The 16,484-nt window shown below is 42.2% G+C and overlaps 1 protein-coding gene across 2 annotated transcripts in view; it reads left to right on the top strand.

The window, feature by feature from the left end:
- Positions 1 to 16,484, top strand: part of PDIA5 (protein disulfide isomerase family A member 5) — a gene marked incomplete at both ends in the record, with an annotated part of 101,146 nt that overhangs the window by 38,256 nt on the left and 46,406 nt on the right. For both annotated transcript variants that reach the window (XM_080346790.1, XM_080346789.1), the window contains 4 exons: positions 2,805 to 2,872; positions 6,914 to 7,005; positions 7,110 to 7,181; positions 11,637 to 11,773. In XM_080346790.1, the coding sequence (XP_080202916.1) occupies positions 2,805 to 2,872; positions 6,914 to 7,005; positions 7,110 to 7,181; positions 11,637 to 11,773 (369 nt within the window). The remainder of the gene's footprint in view (positions 1 to 2,804; positions 2,873 to 6,913; positions 7,006 to 7,109; positions 7,182 to 11,636; positions 11,774 to 16,484) is intronic.

Raw genomic sequence — 16,484 nt, forward strand, 5'->3', positions numbered from 1 at the left:
ACTGCCCAAAACACCATTCTGCCTTTTTAGTCTAATCTGAATACTGCCAAGATGGCCAGAATTGCCCAAGACTTAGTTTGATGCATCACTAAGGGAATGTTTTTCTTTTAATTAAATCAGTTGCAGCTCGTGCCTTCAGACTCTGCAGCAGGATGGTCCTGCGTGGCCCGGCATGGTGTGTGGTCGTTCCCAGTCGCTGCTGCTGCCTCGGCATCAGCGGGAGGTGATACGCCTGCTCTGCCTGTAAATCGCCCCTTTGGGGAGAGTTCCGCTGCAGAGTGCTTTCACAGTTTACCTGTATCATGAATAATTGTTTTCCACAACTGAGTCTCTTCTTGAAATCTGCCTTATCTAACCATTCGTTCTCTTTGAACCGTTCCCCCAGAAATCCTCATCCTTACAGTTTTTCTTCTTTTGAAGTGGCAAAACACCTGCTAGTCTTCAGTGCTGTAATACTTTTGCTGCTTTTTAAACTGCTGGGAAGGAAGCCTGCTTGTAAGTTGGTGGGTTTGTTTCTTTTTTTTCCTCCCCTCTGATTCTGCAATTCTTAACTCCCTCATCTTTTATTTAACACACAAGACCTTCTGACTTGGTTCTTGTCCATTTTTTTTTATTTTTAATTTTTTTTTTACTCCTGCTACTGGAGACAGAATGTATCCAGCAGTTGAGTTAAAATATGGGCTTTGGGCAGCTGAAGTTACTGGTTGCATACAGGTGTTACCTTTCATAAACAGGAGCAGCAAATCAAGGCTGGTCACTAAAGGAAATTCTGCTTTACTTGTAAGGGGTGAGTCTGGCACAAGAGGACATCTGAGGCTTTGTCTGGGAAGCTGTGGGGGAGGCAGCTGCGTTATTTCTCTGCTTTGTTGGAAACAGGGACTTCAGATTCATTGTGGCAGATTCATAGGAGATGGGCTCTTTCATTATGTACTAGTTGCAGAGGGAGATGAAAGCAACTGCAAACTTAAATGTAGTTTCTTTAATATTTCAGGAATGCTTGGTCTGGGTAAAACGCCCCAGAGCAAAGGCATGCTTTCCTTAGAAGATATTACCTGTCATTTGGAAACCATTCGCTGTACTTTTGGACCTGTATTATAGAGTCAGACAGAACTAAATATGAAAAATTAGGTATAGTTACAGGCATTCAGATTTATTTGTAGTTAACTCTGTCAAAGAAGACTCCTGCAAAAGACAGTCTGGACTTGGGAAGAAAAAGGAGCTGTTTATGTTATTGGAAACAAGACTTTAAAAATGGAAATGTTAACTAGTGGAAAACTAAAATGCATTTAATGAAGCCTCCTCTTTTGAGTCAAAATACACCAAAAAAGAACAGAGGAAAATGACTTTTTTGAGGTTACCCTTTTATGCCTGCATAAGCTGATGGCATCCTGAAGAGTATAACCCAGAAATGCGTGGGCAGGAGATGTTGTGTTGAGGTGGATTTGGGAGCAGCAAGTTCGAGGCAGCGGCAGAGCTGGGAGGAGAAGGATGATGGGGTGATGATGGCTGGGGGAGAAGCTGAACGTGCCTGTGCTCCAGAAGAGAGTCCAGGGAGCAGTGAGAGGTTGAAGAGGAGGAGAGAGAGATCAGTAGCTGGGGCAGTTCAAGGCCTGAGGCAGCTGAAGAGAGAAAAACCACAGGATCCAGAAGATGGTATTAACAGCTCGTATCTTTTGATGTCTGTCCAGTGGTTGGGATGAAGCTGCAAGACCTTGGTTGGCCTCAAATGTGTGGTCTGTGCCCACCAAGAAATCGTCATTTTGACCAGCGCTGATTTAACAGCCTCACTGGCAATTTGAGCAGTGAGATCAAAGGTGGAAAGACCTCAGAAACAAGAAACAGTTTCCTCTGATTAAAGGATGTTCCTCCCAGGCATGCTGATGTGATCCTAAACCACTGGCTGCAAAATCTTTTCCTCCTTTCTGGGAGATATTTTCAAAAATCTTGTCTCTTCACCAGAGTAAAAATGTTGGCTACTGTCCCATGGGGGACCCAAGAGTTTCTACAAAAAGTGTCTGAAGTGCTTGGCCGCAGCTTCCCCTTTGCCCACTGTTGCCCTCCCGCCCCTTCCCTTGTGCGTGCAAGCATTTGACTTGCCAGGGGTGAGACCTGCTGCTCACAAGGTGATTTACTGCTAATCTACTTAGCACTCCAGAGCGTCATCAAACAGCTCTCAGCATGCTCCAGCTAAACATTGGTAGTCTTCCTCACTGCCCATTTGTCTTTTCCTCAGCGTTTAAAATTATTGTATCTCACAAGGGCTGTTGCTTCTTCCGAGTTATGTCTTCCCAATTAGCAGAGCACTGTTTAACTTTTGATGTCTGTTTAATGTGTTTAAGAAATGTGTCTCAAATGAATTTAAAAGACTTGTTAAGCTGGGATGAACTTAAAGTACCTCCCCACCTCCCTTAAAGACCAGAAACCCACAAAGCTTTTTGTTTGAGTTTACAAGCATGACATCTTCCATTGACTTTTGAAAAGTGAGGCTCATGTGAAGTTCCCCTCTGGGCTCAGGTGAGAGCCTGAGGAATATAAGAAGGTGTTACTTTTCCCAAAACTGGAATGAGAAACAAGTATGAAAATGAATAGCATGAAAAACATGCAAAAATAGCTACATATACCAAGAAGCAGTGTTCTTAGAAATTAATAATCTAATAATTATTTAGTGAAATAGATAAGGAATTTTGCTTTAAAAAAAATTGTATATAAAAAAATGTAGTTTCATATGCTTTGGCACATAGATCCTGTAGAAAAGTCTGAATAGAGTTACTGGTATTTTACTTACGCAATTTCTTTTTTATCAGGGTGTGGTGTTTGTAAGAGAATGATGCCATCTTACCAGCAGGCAGCCACAGAACTGAAGGGTAAATATGTAAGTGTTAAGATAAGATTTATGTAAAATCTAAAAAAATCCTTTTAACACTTAATTTTTTTTTTGAGTTTTTAAAACCAGAAACACTAACTGAAGTGGGGAATTTTTAAGCAAGTCAAAACAAAACAAATGAATAAGTCTGTTCCAGATGTCTTCAAGATTCTCTCTCTCGGTTTTTATTATTTTTAAAACTTTGGAGAATGAGATGAGGTCAGTCATGGTGAGGTCAGGGTGGGTGCCCGTATGTTAATAATTAATCCACTTTTTTAGTGGAGAATCACAGCATCATGAGAAGGGGATTTTCCTATGTTAGCTACTGATCATTCTCCTAGCCGCTAACCGTAAGTATTAATAAAATCTTATTGTTTTCCTATAGCTCTGTCAACAAAATTAGCATTCATACTGGATTTAAATGAAAGTAAGTTTTGCCTGTAATAAAATCCATTAACAGCTGTCACAATAATTTAGTTACCTGTTTGTATAAATAAGGCATAATGATCTTTCTAAGCAAGTCAAAGGTACCTCTCTAGTCAAGATTTTATAATGTGCTTAATGTATAATTTACATGATACCAATAATATGTAAGTAAGGATTGTTGTTTCATGGCTTTAGCTGGATTTAGTCTGATCCTGCCTGTTGGATCATTCACTGTCGAGTTTACAGGTTTCCTCAGGAGAGGTGAATGTGATGAGGAACGGATGAAGCACTGGTTCATCGCCAGGGCAGCTCTGGCCACTGCTGCTCGCAACCACTGAGACTGTCAAGACTCCCCCACGTTCTCCCAACTCGTTGTTTTTCAGAAGTGTTTTTTCCAGACCCTTGTTTGCTCAGGGCTGAAATGAGTGGGAGTTGTTCACATTTATTTAGAACACAGTACAACCCTTGAAGATATTTTCAAGATGGTTCTTGTCTAGCCAGGCAGCACTCTAATGCCATCTCCCCTCGGTGGAGGGTGCGCTGTGGTCTTTGGGACAGCGCTTCTGTCTTGTATGGTGGGTACATGGTGAGGCATGGGGTGGGCAGGAATTAGGAATGTATAAACCACCTACACAGGTAATACCAGAGAGCGGGCATGCCACGGAGCGCTGCATTCTCCTGCAATCATCCCTTACTTGTCCCTGTGCAGCTTGTTTTATTAAATTCAGACTGGTGAATTGAAAGTCCAGATCTGTTCTAGTTTGATTATTTCCTTCCTCACATGGAAGTGGTTCCTGTAGATCTGGGCTGATCCCGCACAGCTGAGTGATGGGGCTGCAGTGCAGTGCTGAGCCTGGCAGTGTCTGTGCCCGGTGCAGCTCCGGTCAGGGCTGCTTTTTGCACTGGAGTGGTTTTAGCTCAGGATCAGTTCGGAGGGCAGACCAGCTACACCACTGCTACCCGCATCTTTAACAAAAATCAGTCTCTTTGTCTAAATTTGACCTAATTAGCTTCCTGAGTGGAATGTGCACCCAGTTTGCTATTTCTGAGGTCAGTTGTGCTGTACCCATCATAAATTATCCATAGAGCGATGTTGACCTCCAGATCAGACTTTGGTGGAGAGTTTATGGTTGGTTTGGATGAGCTAAAGGTTTGGCCTTTAATCTGACCTGTCATTAGCTGTCAGGATGTGCCAGGCTCAAAAGCTATTATTGCTGTTATATAGCAGGAAAATGAAATACAGCATTGCCTATTTAATGGGTCATAAAAAAGAAAAGGATGAACTGCATCTGTCACTGGTTGCTGCGTTCTCTTGGGACTGGTTATTTCTTGTCCCAGTCCTGTTACTGACTTTAAACTGAAAGATGGTAGATTTAGATTAGATATAAGGAAGAAATTCTTTGCCTTGAGGGTGGTGAGGCACTGGAACAGGCTGCCCAGGAAGCTGTGGATGCCCCATCCCTGGAAGTGTTCAAGGCCAGGTTGGATGGGGCTTTGAGTGACCTGATATAGTGGAAAGTGTCCCTGCTCATGGCAAGGGGGTTAGAACTAGGTGATCTTTAATGTTCCTTCCAACCCAAACCCTTCTACCAGTCTATAAGACATGGCCAGCTAGGAGAGGTTCAGAGTTGGTTTAGGTTATAGGTAGCTTGGTGGAGAGCAGATAAGTGTTGAAATATGTCAAATGTCACTGCAGAGGTGAAGGGAATAAACCGATCTTTGTGTCTGCTGTGGCTATTACAAGAGGTAATGGGCTTAAATTAAGGCCGGGGTCATTTTGCTAAAAGCAAATAAGGTAAACATCTGGCAGGAGCAGCTTAGGTATAGAGAGGGAGGATCCTGGCTTTGGGTAGTAAGTGTGTTTTTATGGTTCCCAACAGCCTGATATTACATAATTCTGTGATAACAGGCCAGCTCAAGCTGTTACATTTTTCATTAAAAATGAATCCCATTGTAATAGGCTTTTTGCTAATTATGTTTCATATGATGTATGAACAGGAGAATGAATCCAAGTTATTGACCTGTATCAACCACTGCAGGCTGGGTGGACACAGTGAAATTGTAGCAGAGTATCTCGCATGGCCAGCAACACCCATTTAAAATCTGGCGAATCCCCTCAAAGTTCAAGGCAAATGTGAAATCTGGTCGACTGGTATTTATGAGGGGATTAATGAATGAACCTGGTTCTCTCTTTATAAAGCAACCACTGTGTCCTGATCCTCTTGCATTTACTTACATCAAGTGGTGACATAGGGGGTGAGGGAAGGGAAGAATTTGGTCTAGGTAATCTTGTATGAATTAAGTCAATCTGGTTGTTGGAACTACAAGGAAAATTCAAAGTAAGAGACTTGGCCAGCCAGTATAAACCCTATTTCTGTACCCTGCTCAATTAGCTTTCCTTCATCATTTCTCAGTATAGGGGAGAGAAAACCAAGTATTTTTTTTTGTGACTTTTCAGCACTTTCTTAGAAAAAGTTGACCTTCAAATGAGGATTTTCTGCTTTAAGATTTATTTCATGCTGTCGCTGAGCACATTTGGTTGGTCTGTGCAGTTTGCTGCAGTCAGGAACCTGGCATTAAATTCTGATGTGATATTTCAGCTGGAAGGAGAAAAATCCTGGTTTTGGAGGGGGGAGAAGGAGGGGTTTGGATTAAGACCCTGCTGCTAACATGATTTAAGCCATCAGTGTCATTACACTAAGTTAATCATTAAGTGGTATCTCAGCAACTCACTGGTTGAAGGTTTGACAGCAGAATGACCTCTGTGTGAATCTCACACCCACAGAAACTCAAAATCAGTCCCATCTTCAAATTTTCAAGTCAGAAATTTTTGGAAGACAGTTGGACAGAGCATGGGATAAGTCACTGGAGCCCTGAGCCTGAAGCTTTGGGTGAAGGGCTCTTGAGGTGGAGGGTGGGTTGGGATAGATGTGAGGAAAGGGAAGGAGAGGCTTTTTGTTTCACTTGCCAGTCTGAAAAGCTACTGTGCTTCTGTGCCCCTTGTTTAATATCTGTAGGACAAGGTGAATTCTTAGCTCTCATTTTACCCCACCACTTAAGTTAGTTAACATACTGAAAGCGTATAAATACCATGTGGTGTTTCCTGGGCTCATGGAAATAGGGCACGTTTTACTTTCGCATCAAAGTAATGCTGATTTTGCCTTGCCATTTAGTAAGTACGTTTTTGAACTGGGTGCTTGGTTGGTTAGAGCTTCTGGACTTAGTTGAGATTGTAACTTAATTGCTGGAGTAGAAACCAGAGAGATGAGGGTGGAACTTCCTGTGTCCTGGCTAGAATTTGGACGCAAACTAAGCCGCATCCTTGCAGAAGAAGGAAAAAACATCTAGTTAGGCTTGTAGCTTAAAATCTAAATATGCAAAGAAGAACACAAGTAGTGGGACTGAGATAAGTTCCTTTACGTATTTCTGTTAGTGGGTGAATAAAAAGAAACAGAGACACTTCCAGAGCAAGGAGGAGGTGACAAGCAGATTGGCTTACAGCAATATGAATGAAATCAGAATCTGCACAGAGCTTAGTTGGTTTTACTTAATTCTTTACAAAAAGTTGTAGTGTGTTCCTGCTGTATTGTAAAAATCAATATGATTATGCTCTGTCTTTTTCAGGTTCTTGCGGGGATGAATGTTTATTCTGCTGAATTTGAAAGAATAAAGGAAGAATACAATGTCCGGGGATATCCCACAATCTGCTATTTTGAGTCAGTTATGTTTTGCTACTACTTTAGAAATCATACACTCAACTATAATTGTATGTTGTTATCTTCCAGGGCAGGGACTAAACCTTGTTTTGTTGCTTTAACAGGAAAGGAAAGTTCCTGTTCCACTTTGAGAACTATGGTGCTACTGCAGCGGATATAGCAGAGTGGCTGAAAAAGTAAGGCATTGAACTTCATGCGCTTTTATGTACTCTTCATTATTTACAGAATGTAATGGTTTAGGAATAGCCATTTCTCCCTCATTCCCTCCGCTTGGAAGAGCAAACAAAACTACCCTGCTGAGATTGGCTAAACTAGTACAGAGAGGTTGCCTAATCTTTGGTTTTTAGCATGCATGCCTTGTGTTTTACAACTGCATTTCGTCTGTAATAGGAGACTGACTGTGGGTCAACATATATACAGATACACAGATCTCAGCTTAGTTAAAAATGCCAACATAAATTTCCAGGGATCTTGAGTAACTGAACATTAATACCTTGCAAAACGTCTAATTTTGTTGTTTTATTAAAAATGTATATACTAAGCACACGGTTCTCATTGGTTCTGGAGTGTGTTGCAGAGACAAACAGGAGATCAAGGCACCCTGGATTGCTAGTCATTTTTACAGTGTCTATGTCTCCTGTCATGACATTAAGTGGTGTTGAAAGCATCTTGTTCTATGTAAAGAGAGCTATTTGCAGTCATAAATATTTTGGGGAGTGAATAAGCCTACAGGACTGGCAGTTGAGAGAGAGGCAGTAAAAGCGTGTGATTGTGTGCGTTTAGTTGCCGTTCGGCTGGTGCAGATCAGCACATCGTCAGTGAAGCTGATAGAGCAGCTGGAGAGAGCCGAGAATCTGGTGACGGAGAAATGCTGTTAGCAGGCAGCCCTGGCTCTTGGGCATGATGTCGTTTTTATAACCCTCCCTTGTTTGCTGCAGCCACGGAAATAATCTTGAAATGAAGTTAATAAAAGGAAACAAATGCATGGGAAGGAACAGTTGCAAACTATTGTGATAATATGGCTTAGCAAAATTGGCTCAGAGTAAGTGTTTCACCGTACCAGTGGGGCTATGCTGGGGACATGCATATGGTTGCAGGCAGCCCAGGGTCTTCAGCAGTGGTAGGTGCTTCAGGATTGGGAACTTGGGAATGAAGCGACAGCAGCGTCCTCTGTTAGCATCGGAAGGGACAAACACTCCAGGCGAGTATTGCCTGGTGGATCAAAGAGGAGGAATTTAGCCATAGTCTTTAAGCCTCATTTAGTCCATTAAGCCTTCAGATCCGAATGATCAAGATGGCAACACTAGCAATGCTGAGGAGATGATCAGCGCTTGGAGCAAGGATGTGACTTAATCACCTGCACTTTATTGTGCTTTTCAGTGTTGCAAGGATGTGGTTATCTCTTGGCTACCACATGTGAAACATTAGATGTTGGAGGTGGGTTTTTTTTCTCCTGTCTGCCCGCATAATATCCAGATAATCCCTGTAATATGCAGGGCCTTTATATCAGTGCTGTGACAGCAAGTGAACGCAGCTACTGGAGGCAAAGCAGAACAGCTGCAAGCTCTTTCCAATGGTAATCTCTGCTAACAAGCCACTGTGGGCTTTGGCTGATATTTCAGCAGTCCAGAGCTAAAGACAGCTGTTTGTCCTCACTTAGTGCATGCTTATTAGTTTCCCTAAAGATGGCCTGAGCAGTAGCCTTCTTGCCCCTGTTTTGTATAAGTACAACTTTTAAGGAGATGATGCATACTTAAATTTTACCAGTAATTGATGTTGCAATTAAAACTGTATATGGGGTAAATCTTCGACATGCGTAATATTACACTACTCTGAGGAATCTGCAGTACAAGTAGTCAGATGGTATAGCAAGGGCTTTAGGAAAGCCAAAGAGTGCAGTTTAATATCTGCAGGGTGTATAGGCTATATTTCAGAGTAGTATAAGATTAAACTCGTGTCAGGAATTTGCTCTGAGGCAAAATGTTGCTCTGCGGAGCGGGGGCAGAGCAGTGCGAGGGTGTACCTGGCTGCCCATGGTGAGGAAAGCCAGTGGGTTTTTGTGCTATGCGTGCATGTGCTGTCATCACAGATTCCTGAAAGAGAATCCAGCAGACATTGAGCTATACAAAATGACCTATTTTTTGTGGACACTATGTACACGCTGCAGAAAAGCAGCCTTTTCTCTTTACCCCTTCTCTGTTTTTTCCCTTTAAATCTTACTTGTGAAGTGCTGAAAGTGGTTCATCTATGCTATTTTTTTGGGGAGGACATGATATAAATTAATGAAGTTAGAAATATTTAAATTATTGAAAGGATGTTCTCCATGTTGATTTTCTTGGAACAAGAGGTGCTAGTTGGGAGGACTCTGGCACCTTTCTTTTGCTACTTATTGAAGGTGATTCTTCCTTCCTTCCGTGTGCTGATGTGTCAGTCTTACATTTATTTAACCTCTCTTATCTTCTTAATGGCTACTATCTGATGGGGTTTCAGATGTTTTCATGAGGGAATAGAAAGAAACCATCATACAGCCTTACTCCAACACACAGCATTATTAACATGAAGAGATGCTATCTCGTACGTACCACAGCTCTTTTATTTTTTCTTTTGTTTTCTTTTTTATTTTTTCTGATCTGACACACAGCTGTAGCAGCCTAGATGGGATGCAAGCCAGACAGCTTCTTACTGCCTTCCATAGCTGCTTAGTTTGTCTTGCTGCTTTTATGGACTCCTCTCGGGCCCTTCCTTAGCGGCAGCTACTCAGTTAAATCAAGAACTTCTTCTCTGTTCTTAATTGAATTAGCTCTTGATAACTCTTCCACACTTCTGTCATGCTATTTTTTCGTCTTCAGGCGTTGGATGTGCCTTGTCTCACTTTTAAATGACAATTTAGATTTTGCTCGTTGCTTCCTCCAGGCCTTGAGGTGCTTCTTACCAGCTCCTGTGTAGGCTTATTAGCATGCACAGCATTTTAAAGTGGGCCGTTGGAATAAACATCCTGTGCCCTGCTTTACTAATTCCTTCCTGAAATAGGTCATGCCAGGCCCTGCTAAACACAGCGTTCTGCCAGTGCTTTGGAGCTGCTGTGTCCATGTTCATCATGCTCTGCCTGCTCAGCCCAGCTCCCCTTCCAAATTCAGTGTCATGGTGTTTTCTGGAAAGCCTTCACTCTGCCAGGGTACCTGCAGATTATTACTCTCTAACAAGCTGAGCAATGAGCAAACTGATTGTCTGCTGAGCTTTTAGAGAGTAAACTTGTGGATGGGGACCTGCCTCTTTCTCCCTCTTGGCTGCTTAGCGGAGTGCAGCTCTGATCTTTGTTTTCATGTTTGTTTCTAGATTCGTTTATCATATAAGCAGCAGCAGAGGTGTGCATCAGGGTTTTGCATGGATTGCTTAATATTCTTGGATCATACCCATTGCTTATATCAACAGAATTTGTTATCTGAATCTGTGTCTCTCTCTACCACTTTTTTTATCAAACTAGGCTTTCAGCCTAGAAATGAGTAAGGCAGGATAAATGAGTTGTCATCCATTTGCCATTCCTTGTTCCAGGCAGCTAACACAATAATACATTTTAATCAAAAATAGTAAATCTGCTTTTACTAGAGATGGGGTCACATCCAGACCTGTACTTTGCCAAAGAATTTGTGGAACTGTGGGTGGGGGGAGTGCATTTGGAACTCATTACCACAACTGGCAAGGATAAAATAGCTTCAAAGTCTGGCTCCAAATGTTCGTATGTTTGGGTGTCCTTTATGTGAACACTGCTTTAGCAAATAAAATGTCAATTAGCATAGTTTAGTTCACATCTGCCAAATTCTCTTTTTAATGTGCGTTCATAAAAGCCGAGAACAATTGTTTAGTGGGATGATGAGCACTGAACTGATCCAGAGGAGCCTGGATTCAGTTTCCACATTTGTCACAATGTCTTTGAGCAGCCTCTCTGGCTCTGATCCATCAAAGATGGTTAAACTCACGTGCAGTCATAGTGAAGACGGTAGAACATGTCGCTTATCTTTTAGGTTAAGCATGCAGTTGAGTAGCTTTGCTGAATTAGGCCTACGAGCCTGCTGCCGAGTGAGGACATAACGATGCTTCCCCAGGTCACAGGGTTGTTCAGGGTAAAAGCGTCTATTCCTGGGGAAACGGTCTGTGTAACTGCGCCTCCTTCTTTCTCTGTCAGCCCTAATCACACTGTCAGTATTCAAGGTGACTGGTTAGATGCGCTGTTTCTGCTCGCTGCTTTTTTCTTTCATTTGCAATGGCTCCTGTGAACTACCGAGTGTGAATGCTGTGAGAAAGGCAGCATCCTGCTGAGCAGGGTAAAAGGGTAGCAGCAGATGCATCTGATTTCTATAATGTAATAACCAAGCAGTCTGGTTATCTTCTTGCTTCATCCCCTACCATACCTGATTTGTCCTTATGCGCATTTCTTTATTCCTCCTCCAGTTTTATCTGAGTTTCAGTGCTCATGAGTTTTGGGTGGGTGCAATTACGGAAGCTGTTCAGCAGGGCTAGTGTGTCATGCATGTATGGACATTGGCCCCAAGTGGTTGCTTGCAGTCCAACTTGCCAGACTGCCTGCTTGGCCCCAGAGAGCTTCTTTTCAGCTGTGTCTGTTTGTCTTGTAGCCCACAGGCACCTCAGCCACAGGCTCCGGAGACTCCCTGGGCAGATGAAGAAAATGTAGTTTATCACCTGACTGATGAGGACTTCGACAAGTTTCTAAAAGATCATTCATCTGTGCTAGTGATGTTCCATGCACCATGTGAGTTTGTTTTTGTTCTATTTTGTACCCTGAGCCAAGTGCTTGCTAGCAAAATCAATGCTGATCTTCTGTGGAGGTTTCACAGAGCCTTGAACTCAAAATTCAGGCTTTTCTTGTTTGTGATTTTTAAATACACGAGGCATGAAATGCTTGTGAAGTTCCTGACTTCGAGTATAGGACAGAGATGTGCTGATGGAAGAGGTACTTTGTAGGCTGAGTCAAAACATAACTGAAGAGTGTAATGAAGCTTAGATGGTCTGAGGACTCATCACTTTACAGCATGATTTCACATTTTCAGCTTGTCTTCTGTGTTGTTTGCTCTCAAAGCAGAACTGTGGTTGATTGAGAAACTCACCATGAGAACCATGAGCTCCTGAGTCCTGGTTCACAGCTGCTGAATGTGTCATTTTGAGCATTTTCACTCCTCTGCTGTAGTTAGTTCTCAGGCAACGTAAGGGGTGACGGTTATTACATATTGTGCTGAAGTATGGTAAAACTTGATCTAAGTTCAGAAAGTCTCCAGGACTTCTGAAAACTAATGCAGAGCTGGTAGTGATACTACTTACTGTTAGACTGAGAATGCATTGGGATGTTTTTTTCCGTTACTCGATGTTTTATCTTGAGCAATAAAATGCAGTGGGTTGCCTTGAGAAAACTCTTCCAGTTACATCGTCCCCCTGTATGATGCAGGTGGAAGAGCGTGTTAACCACTCTGTTCTCTTAGGATGCAAGTTGTTTCAGCTACATAGCTGGTTCTAGCAATTCTTTGTGTCTGCAATGGAAGGTTCAGGCTCAAATCTGCGATGCTGGGTGATACACAGCTTCTGTTTCCTCTTGTTGCTGTGCTGGCAGTTGCACTTGGGTAAGATGTTCATTTTCATGGGCACAATTTGAAGGCCAGGGCTCTGGAGGCAGGCTGTGTGCTCACAGCTGAACAACGGAGGGTCTTGGCACAGTGATTCAAATCCTGCTTCCTTCTAAGCCAGCAGGAGTTAGCTCCAAAATGCCTTTTTTGAAGGTCTGCTCATAAGACTCATTTGAAAAACATACCGTAATGAATTTCCTTTGCCCGATTAAGTGTCTGGGGATTTGATCCACCGAAGCAGGTGACTGGCTGCTGTTTTGTTGCTGTGTTCACTGGATTATTTGTACTAATGAAAGTGGGACCGGAGATTAACGCCTGGTCTGAAAACCAAAACACAAGCGGCAGAACTGATGAAGCCTGGTTTGCTCAGGAGTTATCCTTTGTTACCCAAATCCTTCCTTCCCCAGATTTCCCTGCACCCTGGCGTGCAGGCGGCAGCACAGGCTGCTGCTCTTCAGGCTGGACGCTGGCTGCTTTGGCTGCCAAACAGAAATGCAACTGATGAATTTCCCTCGTCCTCTCTAGCCCCAGATTTTTCTGTATTTACAGAGGTTCAGTCATAGTTGAAAGCTTTGCCATTTTTTGAGTTTGTAAATGGGCAAAGGAGTCCACTCATGTATTTGTGAAGCGGAGAAGCAAGAAGAAATCTATGGTTGACCCTACAAACTGTATTCCTTGAGGAAGTCAGATTAAAAATAGATGAACACACAGCTGCAATCAAATTTTATAGTAAATTCAAGTTAGTTATAAATCCAAATAGGGCTCTCTTCAGTTTCAGGTTTTATTAAGTACTTTCTAAAGCACAAATAATACAGTTCTAGGGGTAACAATATTGTGTGACCTATTTGGAGATGAGGGGCACTTCCAGCTATGTACGTTTTGTACTAAGGGGCATTCTGTGCTAAGGTACAGCAGTACTTCGGCAAATGCTGTTTTAAAAGTAAATCAAATGCCTGAATCAGGCTGTTGCAGTCTCCTGATAACATGTTCCAGCTGCTCAGAATTGGCATAAAGAATGTTCCTTGACAGAATAACTTCATTTGAAATACAACTTGAGTATTTGCGGCATTTTATTTACATTCAGGTGTGGTATGCTTACGTGCAGAATCCAGCTTGTACATGTGTAAAAGATCAGGGTTTGTAAGAATCCTCTCTGGGCATCCTCAGCAGAGAGTGTTAGGCTTGCAAACTAATTAATGACAGACAACTACCATAAACAGTTATCTCCATGATTAAAAGATCTTGTCCTAGCTCTTCTTAAATGTGCTAATGGAGCCACCTTATGAATATTAAGAGACAAATGACTCCAGTAAAAAAAGCAGTAAAAACGGAGGACATCTTCCTTGTTTTAACCTTGGTAGCTTAGGTAGAAAAAAATGTTGAAACAGATGTACAAAATTAGGCCCAGAACTCAGGATATACTTCTGTGTAACTAAGAATAAGCAAGGGGATTTCAACACTGACCTGGAATTAGCAAGTACTTAAAACCCTGTGTCACCATGCAGCATACACGTGACTTGGTGTTTTTCTAGCATACTATCAATCTTGTGTTCCTGAGAAGTTATTTTACTAGAGGGAGAATTATTTCAATGATGCTTTATTCACACAATCAGATGACCAATGCATTAATAGAGTGTAGTATTAAAAGTTGTGTGGGGAACCTCAGGTGCTGAAGATAGAGCTGAACCAAACACATCCCCGGTAAATCCCTGTGAGCTGCAGAATTAGGCACTGTGATTAGTGTGTCCAGTTGGGTCTCCATGCCTGTGGCTACTAATGATGGTTCCTGAGGACCACGCTATAATTATTTACAATCAGTTGCACTTACTAGCCCAATTAAAGGCATCACAGCATTTTGTGTTGAGTGCAGCCCAGGATAACCAGGTTGCACTAGAGCAGCTACCTGTGATTTAAACACGTCAGGAAGGTCTGCAGTGTGCAACTGGCACCTCTTGCTGTCAGAGACCTTATACCTTTTCTGCAATAATTTAGCACAACTGTTAAAGTGAAGATGTGCTGCTTTGAGACGTTACTGCTGGCCCTGAGAAACATGAGTGTGGGTGAGCAGGATGAGTTTATCCTGCTTTCATTTTGCAGGTCACTAGGGACACAAACCAGGATTTTTAACCTGCTGAAACTCCTTTGTAAAGCCCTTAAGAGGATGTTGAATAAATCTGAATATTTAGCATAGGTAAACAGAGACCCAAGTAGCCAGGAGTCTGAAGGCATTCTCCCTCCCCAGCCATCTGCAAAGGATGCACAGCCTTGTGCTCCTTATTCAAGCATTTTGCTGAAATGTCACAATTGCTGCTGGCAAGCATAGAGTTATCCTGGGTGTATCCAGACCAGAGTCTTGCAGATGTCTGAAGTGGGTTTTTTTTTCTATGTATTGCTGTTGTACCCAGAAATTTCAGCTATGGACTGAGATCTCCTGCACTATACAAAAGAACACACAAATGGCCCTTTCCCACAAAGGATTTGGAGTTTTTGCTTGGGTTGATCATATTTGCTAACATGAGATATTGCAGTTACATTAGTGGGCCTCTTGCTGAGTGTGTAACAGAAGATGCATTGCACCAACCAAAGCTATTTCTGTACCATAATGTAAATAAAGGCACCCATACAGCTTATGATAGTGTTCTGTTAGCAGTGAGAATAAAGACTCCATGTCTGTATGTGCTTTTTGATATCTGTGCCTACAGCTGATCCATTTATTTAGATGCCCAAGATGACAGCTGGGTTCTGAATGTCTCTAAATATGGGTTATGCTGCCAGTTAAGTGTTGTTAAATGCTTTAGTGACATGTGGACTCTCTGGGACTTAAAATGCTACTAAGTCACTTGAGCACAAAAAAGCACCCTGTATGTGTTTTCAGTTTCCCGTCAAACTGTTTGTGTCAAATGCAATTTTAAAAATAATTCTGTCCAAAATATTTGCCAAATTAGTGCAGGTTGCGATCTTTCTGATTTGGTTTTGTCAAAGGAATAAAAACCTCACGAATTTCCCTTTCTGCATTTTTCACAACATTTTTCTCCAAAGCACATCTGAGAGTCTTGCACAAAATAAACCCACCCAAGCTGCTGCTAAGTCAATTCATATGCTACTGAAGGGTGTTTAAAGTCTAGGGTTGAAATTGAAGTCAATTCAGAAACATGTTCTTCAAAGTGTCTGCTTTTCATGCACAGGAGTTACTTTCCATTACGTTTTGTTAACACAAAGGACACTGCTAACATTTTAAAGCATATCTTTTCCTGCAGCCTTATCGAGAATAAAGTCCTGGTGCCACCAGGAGCTGTAGCCTCTCCAGGTACATTCAGCAAACACAGATCTGAGTAGTCTCTGTTGCTAATGAGGGTCGTCAGTCACCTCTGATATTTGCTTGGAGTTGCTTTTCCCTCCGCTTATTCCCCACAACAAAGTCCGTGATCCAGTACTGATGCCAGAGGTAACAAAGGGCAAAAAGTGCTTTGGCTGTACTGTTAGTGTGAGTGTGTGTTTGCTTTTTAAAGGGTTAAACGATTAAGACATTTTTCCTGCAATGTGTCTTCCTTGTACATGAGCTTAAATTCATGTTAAACCCGTCTTCTTCCCAGCATGCTTCCTTCTACAGAGATTTCATATCAGCCGTAGTTCCAGGACTTAAAGTTGAAAAACAATGTCAGTACCCTTTGTGGGTATTGGAACCATCACAGTTTCTTCCCTTGGTAAGGAGGGAAGGCAGGGAAAATGCAGCGCCTTGTTGTTTTTTTTCCTTAATTTGTTCTTGGAAACTGCTTTGGAGATACAGCCCTGATATACCTTTTCCTGCTCCCCCCTGCAATGGGAGGGCAAAAATACATCTCGAGA

This window comes from Nesoenas mayeri, assembly GCF_963082525.1.
Source record: "Nesoenas mayeri genome assembly, chromosome: 6".
In the NCBI taxonomy this organism is placed as follows: domain Eukaryota; kingdom Metazoa; phylum Chordata; class Aves; order Columbiformes; family Columbidae; genus Nesoenas; species Nesoenas mayeri.